Here is a 22,228-nt window from a genome sequence, read left to right as displayed (position 1 = left end):
TCACACACTTGCAGTTCAAATTTGAATTACTTTCAAGAAATCGACATAAAGTCATTTAAATGTGCGAAAGTAGCTATAAATCTAGAAAACCCAAAATAGTTGGGAATTTTCCAAAAATATGGTCTACTTTTTGTGAAAATTGGAGTGCTGCCATTTTGCACCCTGTTTTTTTTTACCAGATTCACAAAAATATCCAATTTTTACAATTACAAAATATAACACTATTTTTTGTACAAAAAATTTGGAAAATAGATTTGGCAACATTGTTTGTAACTGACAGATGCACATAAGTGCCAAGTTTAGAAACACTGTCATACTATGCAATAAATATTACCACCGCCTTAGTCATTTGAGACCATATTTTGGCATGGCAAAAAAGTGTAATTAATATGGCCTTAAATGAAAAAGTTCTCAACATGAAATTTGTTTGTCTCGTCAAAATGAAAAACTTTGATTTTTGGATCATCTTCATCCGATGTCATACACAATCTCGACAGCCAAAACAGTGCAGCTCGGTAAATACCCCATTTTTGCCGAGTGTAGCACTCTAGAAAAATGCCCTTTTGCTGAGTGTAGCGCTTAAGAAAGCACCTTTTTGAAAAAATTCCACTGTTTTGCCAAGTGTTTTGTCCACGACACTTGGCAAAGCACCTGTTTACCGAGTTTTGCTTTTTTGCCGAGTATTTTTTGGATGACACTCGGCAAACACCCTGACGAAATGCACTTGGCAAAGACGCTGACACTAGGCAAACATGAATTTTTCCAGTAGTTCGGTGCATAGGGGTATGGTGGTTTCCAAAGGCGCGTTCAGTCTTTGGTTCAAAGGGATAGAACCTCATAGCAGACTACGTTCTATCCTACACCGCTTGGATCCTCGCGAAGCGTCGATTCCTGCTTCAGTTATGCAATCTGAGCCGAGATGCATCCTACCGTCTTCTTGACCCCCTCTTGCGTTTTTCCCCTCCATAGCGGCATCCACTGCTGTAAATGGATTGTTGTAGAGAACAAATAATCAGAAGGATACACAACAGATAAGTGATTAAGCAGTTTGCAATACATAATTAACAGGACAGTACAACATATTGATGTATACAAACGGTTGGTAAATGTACAAACTCTCTTCATATGTATATATAGCTAGTTATATTTTAAATTTTGTTCAATGCACTTGCTTTTATGTGCTCCTCCCTAAAGAAATATAAGAGCGTTTAGATCTTATTATGGAAAACCACGCAAAGAAACTTGGTATATATAGAGCTTACCTTCAAAGTTCAGAGCATACTTAACTTTACACCGAGGTATGCCCAAATCACGGAACAACTTCAAAATTTCGTGGTTCTTTGTGTCAGAATATGAGCAGTGCCTTCTGATCTTCACTGCCTTCAGGTTTTCAAGCGTAGGAAATAACTCTTTTAATATGATACAACTTCCTTTTATTTTCTCCTGGAGTGTATCGCTGCTCTGGAGAAGAAAAGATAAAGGTTAAAACCTTATATGGACCTTATATGCAACGGCAAAGTAGAAAAATCTCAAACACATCAACATATATAGTTAGTACGTACCTTGAAATCAAGTTGCAAACTCTCTAGTGCTGGTGTGTGCCGCAGAAGGCATGCGAGCGCAGTTACATCGTCATATAGACACCACTCGTTCAGTATCAAAGTCTTTAACTCGGTGAATGTAGGGCACCATCTCAAGTCACCTTGTAGGATTGCCTGGATAGAGTGCACATGTAAGGCTAATAAAAACTTGTGACTAGCATGTAGAAAAACCTCAACTAGAGACCGGAATGTGTCTGTTCTATGGAAAGGAGTTTCAGGAATGTGCAAGAGAAAGAAAAAACAATATCACGTACAAATAATAAATTATCTGAAATATTAGCACCACTTATTTATAGTAAATCATCATTAAGCTCTATGCTTGGTTGAGCATATATACCAAGTACACTCCTAATTAAACAACTGTTTCAAATGCAACCTATCATAATTTTTAGATTTCTTTTTCGAACATCTTTTTGTGGGGACTGGTGCAAAGTGCAATACTATTGTGCATTTGTGCCTGATCATGCGAACTGAAAAAAAAATTCAAATCTTAACATCAGGTCGCATTTGACAAACCTTTCCATCAGGAGTCGAAGCCGTAAGCTCCAAGGTCGTGGCCTCTGACAAGCCATGCAGAAGCAAGGAAGCGTCACCATTGGTGGGGTAAATCCGGGTGCTGCCCGTGAACCGGATGCTCGCCGTCGTCAACAAAGGCATGCTGTCGAGGGAGGGAGGTGTCTGTTCCCCGTCACAGCTATCGGATATCTCCAGATGACGGAGGTTCGGCGTGGAGATCCTCATCGTGGCGGTCCGACCGGCCGTGTTCCGGCCGATCGGAATGTCGCAGCGGATTATGCTGAGGCGCTCCAGCGAGGGCGAGACGATGGCGTCGCCGTCGAGGCGGCATCCGCTGAGGCTGAGCCGCAGGAGCGCCGGGCAGGGGGAGAAGTCGAGGAGGCCGTCGGCGAGCTCGACGAACTCGAGGTGCATGGTCGTGAGGTGGCTGGACGTGAAGGAGAAAGGGGGACGGGGACGCCATGGCAGCAAGCCCTCTTCGTCGAAGAGTGCCGTGAGCGAGGTGGCACGGCACGTGGACAAGGCGTGCCTGATCCACAGGTCGACGTCGGGGTGGGGATCGGTTTCCGGGACGACGTCGTCGTCGAAGAAGAAGTTGGTGGACGGCTGGGGGGCTTTCACGAGGTCGTCGATCTCGAAGGTGCGCAGCGGCGAGGCGTCGTTCCGGTGGCGCAGCAGGCTGTTGACGAAGAGGCGAAAGCCGTCTCCCCGGCCGCTGACGCGGACGGAAGGGGTGGATTTCCAGAGGTGGCGCCAGCGCCGGGAGAGCACGGAAGTCTGGACGGCTTCGCGCGACGGCAGGAAGGAGAGCACGTGCTGCAGGACCTCGTCCGGCAGCGAGCCGGTGAGGTCGCGGCCCCTCATGCTTTGCAGATGGATGCAGGCTTCTAGGCAGGTCTGCTGGCTTGGAGCCATGGAGGAGGGAGGCTGCAATATAATGTGTAGTACGTACTCGAGGTGATCTGTAATGGCGAGGAGAACGATCCGAAATCGTAACGGTCTGGAGCGATGTATTCGGTATGATTGCGAGGAGATTACGGGATTATTATTTACGTTCCTTATTTTCTTTTTTCTTTTTTTTAAATGCGTGAGTCAGCCAGCTGATTTTTCTCCGCGCGTCAACCGCCTTCGTACGTAGTCGTCGGATCTGGTTTTCATCAGATGCCGCAGAAACAACCGCCATATTTGAGATTTGCAATTTGGCCCCTCTTGCAATTGCTTTGACCGCACCAAGGGGCCTGCTGCAGACCGACCCAAGGCCCGCCGAGCCGCCCCAGCCTCCATCCCCACAATCAGCCGCGACGCCCCGTTGCTGAATCGGCTCACCTGCGTCGTCCTCACGCCGCCGGCGAGCGCACCTGCGCTCCTCGTCGCCGGACGCGACCGTAGCCATCACGCCTTCGCCGGCTCTAGCCTGGCACGGCCACCCACGCGCCGTCGCCGGATTGGCTCACCCCGCTACGCCCCCACCGCCATGGTCAATTAAGTGAATCCTTGTTAAAAATGAAAACTATTTCTAAATGTATTCTGCATAAACAGCAAATGCGCCCTGCAGTAAACTAGACAACATCCATTCAAGAAAAATGCAGAGTCGGCACTTAACCATCGACCAAACAAGGGGTGAAGGTTAGAAAACTAAGGCAGAAAAAACACCAAAAACTTCATAAAAACTGCAGTTTGGTCTCAACAACATGCAGAACGTTGCGCGTTTCCAATGTCGAATGGACAGTTCCATGGGTTCAAAGTCATAACCTTTTTCACTTCCGCATCGCCAGCATTTGCAGAATCGCAACAGAGAGTTCGCCTAAGTGGTTTGCCAACAGAAATTATCTCCACTACCATCTCAGCTAGATGATGCAACAGACAATGAAGTAACACAGAACAAAAGGGGAAAAACTGAAGAAGAACGACTGACGAATGAAGAATGAATCCTAAGATGCTACAAAATAACTGCACGAGCGGGAATGAAGACAGAAAATGAAGACTATAGTGAAGTGAAAGATGTAGAGAGACGGAAAACTCTGAAGAAAGAAACTGAGAAACTGAATATAGATTGAAGAAAGGGACATATTTAAAACTGGGGAGGGGAAACTAAAGATAACAGACACTGAAGAAAGAAATAAGAAATTCTGCTTGGTATGGTCCTAAAAACCTAACTGCTCAAATGTAGCTCTGAAAATACTATTTATATGACTGAGAACTGCTTGACATGGTCCTAGAAAACAAACTGCTCGCTATAGCTCTCAAAAATACTATTTAAATAACTAGATAACTTATAATCAAGTCAGCCTTCCAGCTTAATTAAGAATTTAAGACAGATAACCAAGGGACTGAAGAACTATTGTTCAAAGAAGTATTGTCATACAGAGAAAGAAATTTAATCCAATTGTTATATACTTAGTTGGTTGACTATGGTATAAATATATGAATATGAAATAATTATTTGGTTAGCACTTGCGGTCTAGTTGTTATCATTTCACTTGAAGGTACAGATAAATAAGACAATAAACAGAGATGGAGAAAAACAAGGCTAAGAAATGACAGAAGAAATATATGTAGCCACGGATGTTGAGAAAGAAAAGTGAGTGGGATAGAGAAACTGAGACTATTGCCTAATGCCAATGTACAGATAACTTAGAAAGAGACGAACACATAGTCGCTTGCTTGGACCTTAAAAAACGTAAAGATGGAGGAAACACTAGGGAGAGTAAGGAACTATCTTCTGAAGAAATTATACTAAGCAAAAAAGAGAGAAAAGAAAAGGACCGATGATGAATGACAAGGCATTTGAGATCCATGTGCCAAAACCATGACTAGGTTTCGATATCTTTATGGGTTTCAACTTTAGCCTACCCCAACTTGTTTGGGACTAAAAGCCTTTGTTGTTCTTGTTGATGAATGACAATGTTGTTGAGTAGATGATAACTGAGAAATGGTGAAGGACAAGAGGCCGCCAGGTTGAAGTTGGATGTTGCTTTTGTAGTTCCCAGTGAAGGATGATGCTGGGCAAACTGAACTATAAATGATAACAAGGAAATGATGAATGATATGGCAATTAAGACTGGACAACAGAGAAAGAAAGACCAAGGATAATGACACGGGAAAGGTAGAAATCAAGCATCTTATACAAAGCAACATCTTGCTAGGTTTTAGAAGGTACGCATGGGCGAGTATCAAGGATTCAAGGTTCATGATGTTTGCGATCCATCCATAACTGGTCGACACAAAACTTGAGTAAACATCTTCTAGGCAAAAACATCAGACGCGAGAAAGAAATCATCATGAAAAAAGATAAATGAATTTCTGCATTACAAAATACCATAAAAAGATGGCAAAATACTGAAAAAATAAAAAATATACTGAATATAGAACTCTTAGGTACTGAATACGCAAGAGAATCACATAGCTTAGTAGAGCATACAAATACTGATGTTTAAAACACAACTAGTACAGTGACCCCTGGACAGAGAGGACAGTTGCTACTTTCCCTCTAGTAGTTGAATCAACATCTAATGTGGGAAACATATCAACACTTATTAATCTGTCAGACACTCTAACATAATATTGTGTCCTAAGCAATAGTTCTGAGCAAAAAGAAAAACATTTGCATTACCAATTTATATTGTCTGTTTTGCACTAACTAGCAGAAAATGACTCTGGTGGCTTGTAAAACAACCAGGATATCATATACCATAAGGGACTATGGCAGCAAAAACAATTGGATTCTAACATTTTCAGATAATGCGTGAGCATAAAGTGCTACAGAGAAAATTGTTAAGTTTTGCACCAATTTACTGAAATGACAGAATGATTAGATAAAATGAACCACGAGTTGCTCACTTCTGTTTACCACCCCATACTATCCTCTGAAAGTTATTCTTCATAAGGATCTCACTGCAGAAGAAAAGAAACTCTACTACCAAACTAGCTCTGAACATAGTTTGGCCACCTGGCCTTAGCCATGCCCACGTTGTTCAAGTTACCATTATTACCTTAACACGTTGCAAAAGTAACCAAATTAGCTTGCAAATAAAGATTCAAATAACACAACTGAAGAACCAGATAGGCATAAATAGCTGCAATAATTAAAAAAAATTGCGTTGAAAACCGGGAGCTGCAATAATAATTGACTTGGCACATCTATGCAAATCAATCAGAACCAAAAATGGCACACTCTGAGAGCATCAAAATCTTCTGCCTAGAGTAAATTGTCAAGACAGTAAGCAAAAGATGAATTAGCTCGGATATCACTAATTCTCCCCCGCATCAAGCCTCATACGTATGGCAGCAATTGTGCAATGTAACGCCATACTCAGGAGCTCAAACCTAGCTAATGAAATCACAATTAACATGAGTAGAATAGGTGCTCTGCAATTACCACAGAATGATAAGTCATTTGCATCATTGAAGACGGTAGCACTAACTTCAACACTTAAGCTAATCATGTTTGCAGAAACAAGAGTCAGGCGGATCATCGAAAAGCTGAAAACAGTGCATGTCCATGCTATGACCCAGAACACAACAATTTCCAGAGCTAGTGACCATGAAATAAACAGGCACCTTTGACTTCAGTCGTTCGCGAAAGGGTCGCAAAGAGAAAAGTCGGATGCTTTCTTGAAGTTCCAAATGCTACCTCCTTGGGGATTAATCGTGATTGTGGAGTCTGAACTGGCCCGTTTCATGGATCCCAGAGGCTTCACTTTGGAAAGCATATCCTCCATCGAAGTGAAACTTCCATTTGCCATCACTATCAACGCCTCCTCCAGCACCAACACACTCTTAAAGAAAAACTTGAGGAAAGCAAGCTCACTTCGATCCCCTCGGAAATCATGGAAAACCAGCAGCTTGATGCACGAGCAGATGCATTTTATGGTACCAGACTCATTCCAGAACTCAAGGTTGTGCTTGCCAGAGGGTTGACCAGTTTCTCCAGACTGTAAAATTAATTAAATTAGTGCACATGAAATTCATCAGCTGCTAATGGATCATACAGCAGCAGCAGCAATTGACAATAATATGCATATAGTACAGGATGGTGCAAATGAATGCCAAAAGAAGCACCAGGGGCTTCACCATGATGTGGAGCGTCTCAACATTTGGAAAGCATCTGAGGACAGTCGGGATCATCTTGGCATAACTGCGGACTCCACAACGCACATCCAAAGCCAGGATCCTCACACTTGGCACCATGGTGCTTGGGCTCACCTTTGTCCCAGCCTGCAATTGCAATCACAATGCACTTAATCAAGAGAAGAAAGATCACACATATGCATTCATCATTTAGGTATGATGTACAGCAGAACAAATGGAGAAGACGAGGCACCTTGATGACAGTGTTGCCGAACTCTAGGACATGATTTTCTGAATCCAAATATCCCAAAGAGTGCAACTTGGGGGCATGGCCGATCTTCACCTTGGTGCAGACCCCGTCTTTGGTCCAACCACCTGAAAGGATGAGTCGCTCCAGGCATGGGGTGTCCACCACAGCGATTTCCTCAAAGAAGGACAGGATGATCTTCACGCACCGGATGCTTTGGCTGACAAGGCGAAGGCCAAGCTTGAAAATATTGCTTTCCACACAGAGCGTCTCAAGCACGGGGCTCCTGTCGAGGATGAAGTCCAAATCCTTGCTCTCCATGAGGACGGTGCAGAGCCCGAGCTCACGGAGGTTAGGGAAAAAGGTGGCGCGCTTGACGCTGGCCGTGTCGGGGAATTTCCAGAGGCCGAGGTAGAGGCAGGTGAGGGTGGTCATGCCTAAGAACGTGGAGGGGAGAAAGAACGTGGAGTGGAGAAGGCAGCCGAGCGGCATTGGGCGGTTGACGAGGATGAGTTCCTCGATGCCCTTGTCGGCGAGGATCTGGAGCCAGCGCCTGAGCAGGCCATTGAACTCTTCCATGTAGCAGCTGGTGAGGTGGACGCAGCGGAAGGGACCCGGGTGCGCGGCGAGGATGCGGGAGACGGCGGAGGTGATGCGCCGCGCGTCGGCGCGCGCGACCGCGGTGCCTGCGTCTTCCGGGAGGATGTGAGAGTCGACGAGGACGAGCGGGGTGGAGCGCCAGACCCCGCGCCAGCGCCGGGAGAGCACGGCGGTGCGCGCGGCCTCCTTGACTGGGAGGCGGGAGACGATGTTGCCGAGGAGCACGTCGGGGAGGCGGCTGATGCTGTCGACGGAGTCGTGGGGGAGGAGAGCGAAGAGGCGGCCGTCGACGGAGACGGGCGGGTCTGGGAGGACGTTGCGGGTCCGGGAGAGCATGCGGGAGAAGAGGCCCTCCATCTCTTCCGGGTCATGGCGGTCGCGCCGGGACTTCGCCGCGGCCGCGGGATCCATGGGAACGGGCGGCACCCGGGTGTCCATGGCCGTCGCCGGAAGCGCCGCGGTGGGGACGATTTCTGTGGAGTGGAGCGGCGGAAGAAAAGGGGGATTTCTTTTTTTTTTAGGCAAAGAAAAGGGGGGAATTTTTTTCTTTTTTTGAGACAAAGAAAAGTGGAACAGGCCCAAATGTCCGAAACCCTCTCAAGGCCCACTTTCCATCTGTGAAGAAGAAGTATAAGGGCATCTTACGCTCAAAAATTAAAAAAAAAGGGAAATCTTAGGCTAAAAAAAGTATAAGTGCATCTCGAATGCTGACCCGCAAATCTGCTCCGGCATCCATCCGCGGACACGGATGCGGGAGCCGGCCATCCAATGCTAGTTGCATATGTCCACTTACATTTTAAACAATGTTTCAATTAACCGGCCAAAATTCATGTAAACACGGCGGATTTCATCAAAGTTCGGATAGAAAATAGCACAAATCATACATAGCATGCAAATAAGTCTAGTAAAATAATAATTCAAATTCAAGAGATTAACCGGATGTTCAACAAGTTTTTCATAAACGGATCATATTGTCTCGCACATACTGCTCCTTCAGCTTCATCCAACAGTGTGTGTGCGTAAATGGCCGTCCCTCTGTGCTATGGTACATCACAATAGCGCGTGCGGGCTACCTAATGTGTAGAGCAACATTTAGTGAATGATTCGACCAACAAGTTGAGCAAGAAGAAGCAAAACTTACTATCTCCTCCTCTGTCGCGCGCAATGGCCACCTTGCCTCCAGCCGACCAACCGCGTCACAAAACTTGGTGATGGGGGTCTGGATGGCGTACCATCGATATGATAAACGACCTCATATTGTACCATAGATGATGTAAAACAAGTTGAACTACTACATCATTTCAAACATAAATTCAAACATATCAAGTTCATTTGAAGCAAACATAGTTCATAAAACAAACAAAAAACATAGTTCAAACTACTACATCACACCAAACTACTACTCCTCCGAGTCTACTTGAACTACATAAAACATAAAACTAGTAATATCGTTTTCTAGCCGCTCCCAGAACTCCTCTTTGATGGAGTCGTCGGAGTCATCGAGCGTCTCGAACTCCTCCTCAGAGTCATCCCAGCCTGACGAGTCAGACTCGATGGGGATCACTGTCGAGGGGCCGGCCTTGTCCTCCTTCTTCACCGCCTTATTCTTCTTCTGCTCGCTTCCAATGGAAATCCTGCTTGGCCTGGAAGTACTCCGGATGCTCCCGCACAAACCTCGACAGCGCTGCTTTGTCACTTTCGCCGGGAACAATGGTGATCCTTGCCGTCTTCTACTCCTCCTCCTCCTCCTCCTCCCCGTCCGTCTGTCGTATCTTAAGATTCTTCGATCCGATGAACTCCACATCCTCCCAGGTTTCGATATCCGGGAAGTTCATCTCGTGCCTTGACCGGCCGAAACACCAAGCGGCGACGTCGTACGCACGTGCAGCCACCTCTAGGTACTTGAAGGTGTCGAGCCAGTAGCGATAGCCGTCACGCAGGAACTCGGCACCGAAGTTCCCAGACGGCTTCTCCCGCACCCCGAAGTAGCCGGTCCTGCTCTTCGAGACCCTCTTCGGCGGCATGGCGGCGGCGCGGGTGCGGATTTGAATCGGTAGCGGCGGGGCGGAGAAGCTTCGAATCGGGAGGCGACGGGGCGGAGAAGCTTCGAATCGGCGGTGGCAGGGCGGAGAAGCTGCAAATCGGGTGGCGGCGGGGCAACGACGGCATCGGAGAAGTTCTGAATCGGGTGGCGGTGGCTTCAAATATGGCGATTTCGAGACGTGCGGCGGCGGGAAAGCTACGGATCCGGCGGCGGCGGTGGTGGGAAGGCCGGATCTGCCGGCGGCGGGGTACGGTGGGCAGGCGGCGTTGGGGGGTGAGGGTCCAAAGGCAGTTCGCGCAGTGGGTGGCCATTTTACATCACCGCGCGGTTGGTGGTGTATATTTGCATCACCAAGTGATGCAAAATACATCTATAGTAAATTCTGAGAAAAAAAATCTACAACTACATCATCTGTTGGAGGGGTGTTATTAGATCTAAAAGCATCTCCAACAGCTGCGGAACGCGCGGTGCGCTAAAAAGTAGTTTGTGGCGTGCCCATCGTCAGGTTTGGCGCGGTGCACAGCGCTGGCTCCAGCAACCGCGCTAAAATACAGCGCGCGCGCAGCTTCAGCAGCGCGCTAAAATGCAGCGCGCGCGAGCAGCCCATATTTGTTGGGCCCCGCACATGTCCATATTTGTTGCATTTTGGACACAAAATAAATTTCACATAGATAAAAAAAATGGTACAAAGATATTTTACATAGTTCATAGCATAATAGATAAATAAGTCATAGCATAGATAGATAAAACCGAACTACGGTGCAACTACATAAAATTAAACTACGGTGCAACTAGATAAAAGTACGATGCAGAACTACTCCGAGTCCTCATCCTCGGAGGTGCTGTCCGAGGTATCGATCCATATATCCTCCCAACGTTCGTCGTCTGACATGAAGATCGACCTCCCACCTGCTTCAACGATATCGCACTGCGATATCGCCAAAGCCTTCCGCCGACGCCGGTCCGCCCGCTCCGTGCGGCGCCTTGCCGTCCTCTCCGCCCAGTAGGCGCGCTCGTTGGCGACGTCCTCCGGGTGGCGCCGGCGCCACTCCGCCATGGCTCGCTCGTCTTCCTCGGCGACGAGGAGGCGGCGCTGCAGGCGAATGTGGTCCGCACGGTCCTGGTCCGTGATCAGACGAGGCGGAGGGGCGACGGCCTGCGCCTGTTCGCGCGTGTGGACGTCCCGGAAGTTCATCTGGGACGGAGGCCTCTCTAGGCGCCACGCCGCCGCGTCGTACGCGCGGGCCGCCTCGTGCGCGGTCCGAAACATGCCGAGGCCGAGCCGGACGTCGCCGGACCGGATCTCGGCGGAGTACCGGCCGTTGGGGCGCGTGCGGACGCCGCGGTAGCCTGAAGATCCCCAGCGGCGCGGCGGCATGGTGGCACGGTGGTGGCGGGGCGCTGGAAGCGGCGAGAAAGAGGTGGAAGCGGCGAGGTGGCGAGGGGATGGGCGCGTGGCAGTGTGGTGGAGCGCGTTGCGAGCGCCGCATTTTATAGGCGCGCGCGAAGCGGCGCGTCAAATCTACCGCGCGTTCTGCCGCTATTTTCCGCGCGCGCGCAATCGCTTCCCGCGTGCGGTAGTTTCCCGCCTCCGCTGGAGCGCGTGAAAACTTGCCGCGCGCGTCTTTTGGCGCGTCCGTTGGGGATGCTCCAAGTGATGTAAAAAGTAGGTATTTATACATCTACATCATCTATTGAAGATGCTCTAACAAAGATAATCGCACACTGCGGCTAGGTGTCCGTCCTCCTCATGTACCGTAATTTTTCTTACCAGTCATGCCCATCCTATTCCTGGACAAGTTCTGATAGAGGACAGTCATCAAACTTCCTGTTAATTCTGTTGTCGACTACCTATAACTCTTGACAGGGAAAAATATGATCTCCGTGAAACTAGCTCAAGTGCGGTCAGGAAGAAAGCAGCTTTTTCGTCCATGAAAGTACATAGCACATGATTGGCATGCCATCCACATGCCTGTTGTTGTTTTGCAGCGAAATCTTGGAGTATGCATGAATATTGATGACACGGCATTTGAGAATGCAGGAAACTGCATCGGATTTGAGGATACTGGTTTCTATTAGAAATTATTCATTCCCATTGTTTGACACTTTGTAATCATGAGGCTATCTTCAGCTCCCATGTTAACCGACTATTTGTCGCAGAGATAGCACATGCATTCGCTATTGAGCGGTGTCCCCTCGCACCTGTGCTCCTTGAGAACGCAATTAAACATCTTCTCCGCAATCAAGCAAGTCGCCTTGCACAGAAAGCCTATGCAGAGTGGGCCGCCATTGATATTCACCCAGCATCCTGAAATGAATTAACACGCATGTATGAATATGAATATCCATGATGAAGAACCTGTAGTCGGTTGTCACTGAGACGGAGCGAGGAGCACAAACCTGCGGAGCCATGATCCGGGAACAATACAAGAATCAACACAAAGCATATGATAGCATTTCTTGCACTCATGATCGGTGGGTGGTGTTGGGCGAAGTTTCGAGTATGCTTCCTTTCCTTTCTCCACTTGGTTTGCTATGGAGCAAGAACTTTTATGTCAGAGAGGATATGCAGTATTTATAGGCTGGCTTTGGAAGTCAAAGACTTGTACTAGTAGATAGAAGCTTGTAAACGTACCAGATGGATAGGTGTATTTAATAAGAAAATTGATAAGTATGCAATCTGCTGCGACGTCAGAATGCAAGAAGAGGGAAGTCCACGTGACCCTTTCTTTCTTCAGGCTATTGCGCACGATACGGTAGGAGTCCGTGCTAGATTCGGCGCAAAAAGAAAAACACACATAACAAAAAGATTGCACTGTTCAACAGCTCGAGAGTAGTAAATTACCAAACTGTGGGGCATCTTTTGGTAATCAAGGAGTACTACCTCCGTTCTAAAATATATTCCCCGGTCCCAAAATATACTAGCTTTAGAATGACATTTTGGTAGGCTAAATTCATATATTTTGGAATGGAGATAGTATAAAACGTGAACTTTTTAAAAAATGTTTTGTGACCATTTTTCAAAAAAAAATGTGATTTTTTTTAATATTTGTTGATCATTTTTTTAAAAAATCAACAATTTTATAAAATAACATGGTTTACAAGTTTCATGATTTTTTCATTTGTTTTTGAAAATTTTGAAAGTTTTTGGATCATGTTACTGCACAGATATGCAGTATTTATGACTTTGGAAGTCAAAGACTCCTAGCAGATGGATAGATGTATTTAATAAGGAAATTGATAAGTATGCAATCTGCTGCGACGTCAGAATGCCAAGAGGGAAGTCCACGTGGCCCTTTCTTTCTTCAGGCTATTGCGCACGATACGGTAGGAGTCGGTGCTAGATTCGGCGCAAAAGGAAAAAGAAAAACACATAAGGAAAACATTGCATCTGTTCAACAGCTCGAGAGTGGCGGCGCTCCGGTGTCGTCCCCTTCTTGAAGACGCCATCTTGAAGCCCACGGTTCGTCATATGCGGCTTCACGTCTTCGCGGTGACGTGGAAGACAGTGGAGAAGTCTTCGTGCACGTGCGCCTAAAGACTAGTGTTCTGGAGCTGCAGTCGGCGTCATTGAACTCTTGAATCAACTTGTAGAACCTAACATTAAATCTCGTCGAGTAAATAGCATAAAACTACTACTTTACAGGCTATGGTTCCAAAAAACTACTGAATTTATTTTTTTCGCTGATAACTACCAAGTCAGGGGTTGGCTGTTTCAAAAAACCCCAAATCCTCTTTGTTAAAAAATTAAACATGTTTATGACAGGTCGGGCCCGCCACTAAACGCACCGTTTGTTTGACCGTTAACTTACATGTGGGGGCCACATGCCAGTGTCTGAAAAAGCAATCGGGTCCATGGAAATTTTCTAAAAAAGCAATCAGGTCCCTGAAAGTTTTCAAAAAAAAGCAATCAGGTCCTCTGGCGCACCCGCCATGGCCTCGATGCCACCTCCTCCGGGCCGACGCCGTGCATCGCCTGCAGCCGGCGAGCCACGCCCGTAGTGACCGGATCCACGCCGCCCCTTGCCTGTAGCCGCCGCCACGCCGCCCCTCGCCTGTGGCCGCCGCCACGCCGCCCCTCGCCTGTGGTCGCCGCCATGCTCTGCCTCGCCTGCGGCAACCCCCAGGTGCTCCCCATGGCGGGCGGCAGCACGGGACCTGAGCGGAGACCCATGGCTGGCGCGCCCCAGGCAGCTCCCCATGGCGCGCGGCGGTGTGGCGACCTGAGGGGAGGGAGCGGGTCGCACGAGGTGGGCGCACGAGGGGAGTGAGCGGGTCGCCGGCGGGGTGGGCGTGACAGGGGAGGGGAAAGGGTCGCCGGCGGAGTGGGCATGCGAGGGAAGGGGATATGGTCGCCGGTCTGGTTGAAGATAAGACAGAGAGAGAGTACGGGAGGAAGAGGAGAGAAGGAAAGAGAAGAAGAAAAGAGAAGCTGACATGTGGGCCCCACATGTCAGTTAACGGTCAAACTAGAGCTTCGTTTAGGTGCGGGTCCCACCTGTCATAATCACGATCAACTGATAAGCACTCAGCGTTTTGGGTTTTTTAAAACAGCCGACCCCTCGTTTGGTAGTTATCTGAGAAAAATTAAAAACCGGTAGTTTTTGAAACAGCCGACCCCTCGTTTGGGTCTGTAAAGTAGTAGTTTTATGCTATTTACTCAATCTCGTCGTCGCGTGTGCATGACCAGAAATCATAACCTCGCCGCTCTCTGGAGTCGGTAGGAACCTAAGTCGGAGCATCGTCTAATCCGCCTTGACGGTCGAACCCAATAAGGCTCGAAACCAGAAAGATCAACTCAAAGATGAAGTGCAGCCATCCATCTGGGCATCGCCTTTGTAAGGACTAAAACTCTAACCTATCAACTAGCCAGAGCCAAAACACCATGATTCCCTTCCCCGTCATCGGTCGTCGAAGCAACTAGCAGAGGGAGGCGAATCCATGGGCTCACCGGCACAGATTGGCGGCCTCCTGGTTGCGTCAGTGAGGAAGGCCAAGTTGGTGATGCACTGACGCCTCGATGACGTGTGCAGGCTGTGTTTTTACATAAGCTGATTTGAAAATTACAACTATGTTAAATTCAACACAACATTCACTAGTAGCAGCAAAATTCTGTGCAACATTTACCTCTCAACAGTCAGTAGCAACATAAAAAAAATGCGGAAATCCGGCTGAAAACCATAGAAGAGAGTTGCCCCGTTATTCGCGGAAATCCGGCTGAAAACCGTTAGAACACGCCCACAAGATAGGGCATCTTGGTCGGCCAAATTTCAGTTTGCACAAGCGACCTCGAGCCATCCTCTGAGTGATGGGCCGTCCTCCACGACCTCAACGGCGTCATGGACCTCGAGTCGGTGGCCACACATGAGATCGGCAAGACATGCACCTGAGCCTCAAGCCACGCACCGCAAGATGGAGCTCACCCTGGACGACATCCATGATGTTTTGGCGCTCTTCCCGGGCGAGTTTAGGCGCTCTTCCCGGGCGAGGCTGCGACTTTTTGTGGTTGGACTCAAAGTAGGTGGAACGACTGCGTTTTAGGGAAGGTTTCCTTATAATTTTGTGAAATACGGTTTGAGTGATCGCTCAAACTAACCCCACGCATTGCTTCGAGAATCACTTGTAATATATTTCAATGAGATTTTGTTGTGTGAAATATAAATATTTAGATTAATAACACATGAACCAAAATTTAAAATACATTCGGCTTATTATATTTGATTATGTACATAGTTGTAAAATATTATTGAATATAAGTAGAATAATAGATTGAAAAATATTTTCTCATGCATGGTTGCATGTGGTGGTGATTCTTTTTCAATGCTCGGTTACATGTTGAGGTGGGTCTTATCCCATCCATAGTTGTACGGAGATGTGATATACTTGCATGTTGAGATAAATAAGTTAGTGGGAATGACTCTCTTAAATATATATGATATGTTTTATGAAAATATGCGGTTTAGGGGACTGGTAGAGATGCTCTATGTATGTAGAACGATGGTCATGGTATAAATTTCTTTTGGTGAGATATGGATGTATATAGGATGATGCTCAATTGCTCATAGTAGTATAGATCTATTTTGCTGTCTCACCTAAGAGGGGCAAGAAGTGTATAGTTTATGGAGTGATACTCATAAGCATACAGAATGACACTCATAGTACATATCAGCTACATGCGTGATTTAAATCACAGATCGGATACTCATAGTACAGAACTACAGATCAGTTAACTGCACCCACAACTTCATAAAAAAAAGGCATATTTTGAAGAAGACACTGCGAACGACAAACTGACCCACAACAATCTAGCACAGATTCATCACCTAAAACAACTCACATGATAGAACCATGCCACCTTTGTCCAAAGATGGAGCGGATGAAGAACATTCAAAGAGTACCACAGCTACCGCCGACCCAAACGAAACAAACCACACATAGTTACGGCCAGCACATCGCGAGGAAGCAGAGAAAACATACAAAAATGAGGCAGCTAAGCTTAGGCACGCTTGCACTTGAGGTTCCTCATGCAGGAGAGGTGCATCTCGGCGACCTTCACGACCTTGGCAATGCCACGGCTGGGGCAGCTCCGCCCGGGCACGCAGCGGATCTCGGCCTCCCGCTCCACCTGGCAGAAGCACCTGGGGTTCTCCACCATGGCGCAGCACCTCTCGCCGAACCCGCGGCGAAGGCAGTTGATGAAGTAGCTGCCCTGCGTCGCGCAGCTCTCGGGCGGGAACGCCGTGGCCGGCGTCGCCGCGAGCGCGGCGCACACGGCTACAAGAGCGAGCGCGGCGGCGAGCTTCACGGACGCCATTGATGTTTCTGTGGATTGGGATCGATCTGAATGGAGTCACAGGCCGTGCCGAGGGAATGATGGATCGGCTCGGCATGTGATGGTTTTCGATCCGTCTTCTACAAAGCGCTTGGCGGTAGCGGCAGCGGTCACGTGCAGCGGACCCGCTCCGACCGCTGTCGCCTCTTTGTTTATTGCTCGAAAGATAGTCCAGCACTGTAGCAAATTGCTTTCATCAGACTACACCACGTGAAGTAGCAGTCCATGACCCACGAGGACATTCAGAATCTCTTTGATTAGCACCCTCCATTCATTTGACAGCCCTTACTAAAGGAAATACTTACACGATTTTGAAAGGTTCACTGCACGTTATCACAAGAACTCTGAATGATTTCTCGCATTTTAATAGCTCCTCCTTCCTTCGCCTTGAACATTAACAGAGTCATCAATAAAGAGAAGATGATTAAGTGGAGATGTGGTAGGTGCAATTACTACTCCCCTCACATGATCATCAGAACTGTTAGCTCTCTCGAAATAGGCTTTCGCCTCATTATATTGATATAGGAACCAACTGATAAAAATGTGAGTTCAATGCTCGGCCAAACAACACAAGCACCAGCACGCCAAAAAGAAATAAAAGATAAAGAAAAAAGAAACTAATGTCAACTGAGTCGGATCGACGAAAACAATGATGACCCGCAACCGCTGCGTCCTCCGAAGAATTTGCACCACACTCCTAGCACTTCGGAGAGCCGCATACCAAGCAACACCTGCGAGAAGCAACGCGACGATGACGACGCTGCTACCCGGACTGGTCCTAGGGTTTCCCCCGGTACGTGGAGGGCGTGGGGAAGGGGAATACCCGGCGCACTCGACGCACACAAGCGGTACTACCGCTCGGGTGAAAGATCCCTGAGTATAGTGCAAACGCGAAGTACCCCGAGGCGGCAGTGCCGCCGGAGCGGTACTACCGCTCGGTCCAGCTGTACTACCACTGGGGTTGCAGTATACAGGGGAGCAGCGGAGGTAGGGCAGAGTACGGAGGCAGTACCGCAGCGCCTTACTGCCACCCTACTACCGCGGAGAGGCAAACGAGTACAGAGGCTAAAAAATGAGTGGAAGTAGCAGCGGAAGCGGTACTACCGCTGTTGTAGGGTGGAACCCTAAGGGGGAGATCTTTCATGAATTGGAGGGGGATCCATGTCGGTGTCAAAACTGGCTGATCTCGGGTAGGGGGTCCCGAACTGTGCGTCTGAGGATCGAAGGTAACAGGAGACAAAGGGGATATGATGTTTACCCAGGTTCGGGCCCTCTTAACGGAGGTAAAACCCTACTTCCTGCTTGATTGTCTTTGATGAGTATATGGGTTACAAGAGCCGATCTACCTCGAGATCGTAATGGCTAAACCCTAGCTATCTAGCCTATGTGAATTCTGGTAGCCTCTACGGACTAAACCCTCCGGTTTATATAGACACCGGAGGGGCCTAGGGTTGTACAGAGTCGGCTTGCAGAAGAAGGAAATTACATATCTGAATGCCAATCTTGCCATCCATGCATAGGAGAGTCCCATCCGGACGGGGAAAGGTCTTTTATCTTAAATCTTCACGGCCCATCAGTCCGGCCCATATCACATAGCCCGGACACCCGAGGACCCCCTAATCCAGGACTCCCTCAGTAGCCCCTGAACCAGTCTTCAATGATGATACTGCTACCTCTTGAGCATGCGTTGATTTTTCCTTGAAGAGGAAAGGGTGATGCATCAAAGTAACGTAAGTATTTCCCTTAGTTTTTGAGAACCAAGGTATCAATCCAGTAGGAGGCCACACGCAAGTCCCTCGTTCCTACACAAACAAATAAGAACCTTGCAACCAACACGATAAAGGGGTTGTCAATCCCTTCACGGCCACTTGCAAAAGTGAGATCTGATAGAGATGATAAGATAATATTTTTGGTATTTTTATGATAAAGATTAAAAGTAAAGATTGCAAAGTAAAAATAGATTGAAAACTTATATGATGGAAAATAGACCCGGGGGCCATAAGTTTCACAAGTGGCTTCTCTCAAGATAGCATAAGTATTACGGTGGGTGAACAAATTTCTGTCGAGCAATTGATAGAGAAGTGCATAATTATGAGAATATCTAGGCATGATCATGTATATAGGCATCACGTCCGTGACAAGTAGACCGAAACGATTCTGCATCTACTACTATTACTTCACACATCGACCGCTATCCATCATGCATCTAGAGTATTAAGTTCATAAGAACAGAGTAACGCATTAGGCAAGATGACATGACGTAGAGGGATAAACTCAAGCAATATGATATAAACCCCATCTTTTTATCCTCGATGGCAACAATACAATACGTGTTGTTTCCCCTTCTGTCACTGGGATCGAGCAACGCAAGATTGAACCCAAAGCTAAGCACTTCTCCCGTTGCAAGAAAGATCAATCTAGTAGGCCAAACCAAACTGATAATTCGAAGAGACTTGTAAAGATAACACATCATACATAAAAGAATTCAGAGGAGATTCAAATATTGTTCATAGATAATCTTGATCATAAACCCACAATTCATCGGATCTCGACAAACACACCGCAAAAAGAGTTGCATCGAATAGATCTCCAAGAAGATCGAGGAGAACTTTGTATTGAGATCCAAAGAGAGAGAAGAAGCCATCTAGCTAATAACTATGGACCCGAAGGTCTGTGGTAAACTACTCACACATCATCGGAGAGGCTATGGTGTTGATGTAGAAGCCCTCCGTGATCGATTCCCCCTCCGGCGGAGCGCCGGAAAAGGGCCCAAGATGGGACCTCACGGTTACAGAAGGTTGCGGCGGTGGAAATAGGGTTTCGTGGTGCTCCTAGTTGGTTTTTGGGTATATGGGTATATATAGGAGGAAGAAGTAGGTCGGTGGAGCTGCGAGGGGCCCACGAGGGTGGGGGCGCGCCCAGGGGGGCAGGCGCACCTTCCTGTCTCGTGGCCTCCTCGTTGATTTCTTGACGTCTACTCCAAGTCCTCTGGATCACGTTTGTTCCAAAAATAACTCTCCCGAAGGTTTCATTCCGTTTGGACTCCGTTGATATTCCTTTTCCGCGAAACACTGACATAGGCAAAAAGCAACAATTTGCACTGGGCCTTGGGTTAGTAGGTTAGTCCCAAAAATAATACTATAAAAGTGCTTAGTAAAGCCCATTAAACATCCAAAACAGATAATATAATAGCATGGAACAATAAAAAATTATAGATACGTTGGAGACGTATCAAGCATCCCCAAGCTTAATTCCTGCTCGTCCTCGAGTAGGTAAATGATAAAAACAGAATTTTTGATGTGGAATGCTACCTAGCATATTTCTCAATGTAATTTTCTTTATTGTGGCATGAATGTTCAGATCCGAAAGATTCAAGACAAAAGTTTAATATTGACATGAAAATAATAATACTTCAAGCATACTAACAAAGCAATCATGTCTTCTCAAAATAACATGGCCAAAGAAAGTTATCCCTACAAAATCATATAGTCTGGCTATGCTCTATCTTCATCACACAAAGTATTTAATCATGCACAACCCCTATGACAAGCCAAGCAATTGTTTCATACTTTTGATGTTCTCAAACTTTTTCAATCTTCACGCAATACATGAGCGTGAGCCATGGATATAGCACTATATGTGGAATAGAATGGTGGTTGTGGAGAAGACAAAAAAGGAGAAGATAGTCTCACATCAACAAGGCGTATCAGTGGGCTATGGAGATGCCCATCAATAGATATCAATGTGAGTGAGTAGGGATTGCCATGCAACGGATGCACTAGAGCTATAAGTGTATGAAAGCTCAACAAAAGAAACTAAGTGGGCGTGCATCCAACTCGCTTGCTCACGAAGACCTAGGACATTTTGAGGAAGCCTATCATTGGAATATACAAGCCAAGTTCTATAATGTAAAATTCCCACTAGTATATGAAAGTGGCAACATAGGAGACTCTCTATCATGAAGATCATGGTGCTACTTTGAAGCACAAGTGTGGAAAAAGGATAGTAACATTGTCCCTTCTATCTTTTTCTCTCATTTTTTTATTTGGGCCTTCTTCTTTTTTCTTCTTTTTATGGCCTCTTTTCTTTCTCCTTTTTTTCTTTTCGTCCGGAGTCTCATCCCGACTTGTGGTGGAATCATAGTCTTCATCATCCTTTCCTCATGTGGGACAATGCTCTAATAATGATGATCATCACACTTTTATTTACTTACAACTCAATACTTAGAACAAAATATGACTCTATGTGAATGCCTCCGGCGGTGTACCGGGATATGCAATGAATCAAGAGTGACATGTATGAAAGAATTATAAAGGTGGCTTTGCCACAAATACGATGTCAACTACAAGATCATGCAAAGCAATATGACAATGATGGAGCGTGTCATAATAAATGGAACGGTGGTAAGTTGCATGGCAATATATCTCGGAATGGCTATGAAAATCCCATAATAGGTAGGTGGTGGCTGTTTTGAGGAAGGTATATGGTGGGTGTATGATACCGGCGAAAGGTGCGCGGTATTAGAGAGGCTAGCAATGGTGGAAGGATGAGAGTGCGTATAATCCATGGACTCAACATTAGTCATAAAGAACTCACATACTTATTGCAAAAATCTATTAGTTATCGAAATGAAGTACTACGCGCATGCTCCTAGGGGGATAGATTGGTAGGAAAAGACCATCGCTCGTCCCCGACCGCCACTCATAAGGAAGACAATCAATAAATAAATCATGCTCCGACTTCATCACATAATGGTTCACCATACGTGCATGCTACGGGAATCAAAACTTTAGAACAAGTATTTCTCAAATTCACAACTACTCAACTAGCATGACTCTAATATCACCATCTTCATATCTCAAAACAATCATCAGTATCAAACTTCTCTTAGTATTCAATGCACTTATATGAAAGTTTTTATTATATCCATCTTGGATGCCTATCACATTAGGACTAAATTTATAGCCAAGGCAAACTACCATGCTGTTCTAAAAGCCTCTCAAAATAATTTAAGTGAAGCATTAGAGATCAATACTTTCTATAAAATAAAACCACCACCGTGCTCTAAAAGATATAAGTGAAGCGCTAGAGCAAAATTGTTTAGCTCAAAAGATATAAGTGAAGAACATAGAGTATTCTAATAAATTCTGATTAATGTGTGTCTCTCCCAAAAGGTGTGTACAGTAAGGATGATTGTGGTAGACTAAAAAGCAAAGAATCAAATCATACAAGATGCTCCAAGCAAAACACATATCATGTGGTGAATAAAAATATAGCTCCAAGTAAAGTTACCGATGGATGAAGACAAAAGAGGGGAT

At 46.5% G+C, this 22,228-nt stretch overlaps 4 protein-coding genes and 1 long non-coding RNA gene across 5 annotated transcripts; all 5 read right to left on the bottom strand.

Annotated features, from left to right (window-relative positions):
• Nucleotides 1-480: 480 nt before the first annotated feature.
• Nucleotides 481-6,320, bottom strand: LOC123182112 (putative F-box/LRR-repeat protein At3g28410). Its single transcript, XM_044594575.1, has 4 exons — nucleotides 2,118-6,320; nucleotides 1,563-1,715; nucleotides 1,263-1,461; nucleotides 481-981 (listed from the first exon to the last, which is right to left on the bottom strand). The coding sequence occupies exons 1-4, from the start codon at nucleotides 3,030-3,032 to the stop codon at nucleotides 836-838; spliced, it is 1,413 nt and encodes a 470-aa protein (XP_044450510.1). The 5' UTR covers nucleotides 3,033-6,320; the 3' UTR covers nucleotides 481-835.
• Nucleotides 6,321-6,468: 148 nt separating this feature from the next.
• On the bottom strand, nucleotides 6,469-8,542 carry LOC123182111 (putative F-box protein At1g67390). The gene is made up of 3 exons (XM_044594574.1): nucleotides 7,441-8,542; nucleotides 7,191-7,334; nucleotides 6,469-7,051 (listed from the first exon to the last, which is right to left on the bottom strand). The coding sequence occupies exons 1-3, from the start codon at nucleotides 8,470-8,472 to the stop codon at nucleotides 6,686-6,688; spliced, it is 1,542 nt and encodes a 513-aa protein (XP_044450509.1). The 5' UTR covers nucleotides 8,473-8,542; the 3' UTR covers nucleotides 6,469-6,685.
• Nucleotides 8,543-10,892: 2,350 nt separating this feature from the next.
• LOC123159306 (ethylene-responsive transcription factor CRF4-like) lies at nucleotides 10,893-11,462 on the bottom strand. The gene has a single exon (XM_044577136.1). The coding sequence runs from the start codon at nucleotides 11,454-11,456 to the stop codon at nucleotides 10,893-10,895; it is 564 nt and encodes a 187-aa protein (XP_044433071.1). The 5' UTR covers nucleotides 11,457-11,462.
• Nucleotides 11,463-12,010: 548 nt separating this feature from the next.
• LOC123170154 (uncharacterized) lies at nucleotides 12,011-12,690 on the bottom strand. The gene is made up of 2 exons (XR_006485059.1): nucleotides 12,479-12,690; nucleotides 12,011-12,386 (listed from the first exon to the last, which is right to left on the bottom strand). It is a non-coding gene; the product is annotated as an uncharacterized lncRNA (long non-coding RNA).
• A 3,551-nt stretch (nucleotides 12,691-16,241) lies between these two features.
• On the bottom strand, nucleotides 16,242-16,981 carry LOC123170146 (uncharacterized). The gene has a single exon (XM_044587985.1). It carries the CDS (start codon nucleotides 16,890-16,892, stop codon nucleotides 16,575-16,577), a length of 318 nt encoding a protein of 105 aa, XP_044443920.1. The 5' UTR covers nucleotides 16,893-16,981; the 3' UTR covers nucleotides 16,242-16,574.
• Nucleotides 16,982-22,228: the final 5,247 nt, after the last annotated feature.

Source organism: Triticum aestivum, chromosome 1D (genome assembly GCF_018294505.1).
Source record: "Triticum aestivum cultivar Chinese Spring chromosome 1D, IWGSC CS RefSeq v2.1, whole genome shotgun sequence".
NCBI classification, from domain to species: domain Eukaryota; kingdom Viridiplantae; phylum Streptophyta; class Magnoliopsida; order Poales; family Poaceae; genus Triticum; species Triticum aestivum.
This window is presented reverse-complemented; position numbering and strand designations above follow the sequence as displayed.

What these genes read in the sequence shown, in the direction of transcription:
- LOC123170146 (XM_044587985.1), bottom strand. Translation starts at nt 16,892, where the DNA reads ATGGCGTCCGTGAAGCTCGCCGCCGCGCTCGCTCTTGTAGCCGTGTGC.
- LOC123182112 (XM_044594575.1), bottom strand. Translation starts at nt 3,032, where the DNA reads ATGGCTCCAAGCCAGCAGACCTGCCTAGAAGCCTGCATCCATCTGCAA. An exon ending in CTTCGACTCCTGATGGAAAG is followed by an intron (nt 1,716 to 2,117) that starts GTTTGTCAAATG and finishes CACTCTATCCAG; the next exon opens with GCAATCCTACAAGGTGACTT. An exon ending in GTATGCTCTGAACTTTGAAG is followed by an intron (nt 982 to 1,262) that starts GTAAGCTCTATA and finishes ATCCATTTACAG; the next exon opens with CAGTGGATGCCGCTATGGAG.
- LOC123159306 (XM_044577136.1), bottom strand. Translation starts at nt 11,456, where the DNA reads ATGCCGCCGCGCCGCTGGGGATCTTCAGGCTACCGCGGCGTCCGCACG.
- LOC123182111 (XM_044594574.1), bottom strand. Translation starts at nt 8,472, where the DNA reads ATGGACACCCGGGTGCCGCCCGTTCCCATGGATCCCGCGGCCGCGGCG. An exon ending in TCGGCAACACTGTCATCAAG is followed by an intron (nt 7,335 to 7,440) that starts GTGCCTCGTCTT and finishes TTGCAATTGCAG; the next exon opens with GCTGGGACAAAGGTGAGCCC. An exon ending in TTGAGACGCTCCACATCATG is followed by an intron (nt 7,052 to 7,190) that starts GTGAAGCCCCTG and finishes TTAATTTTACAG; the next exon opens with TCTGGAGAAACTGGTCAACC.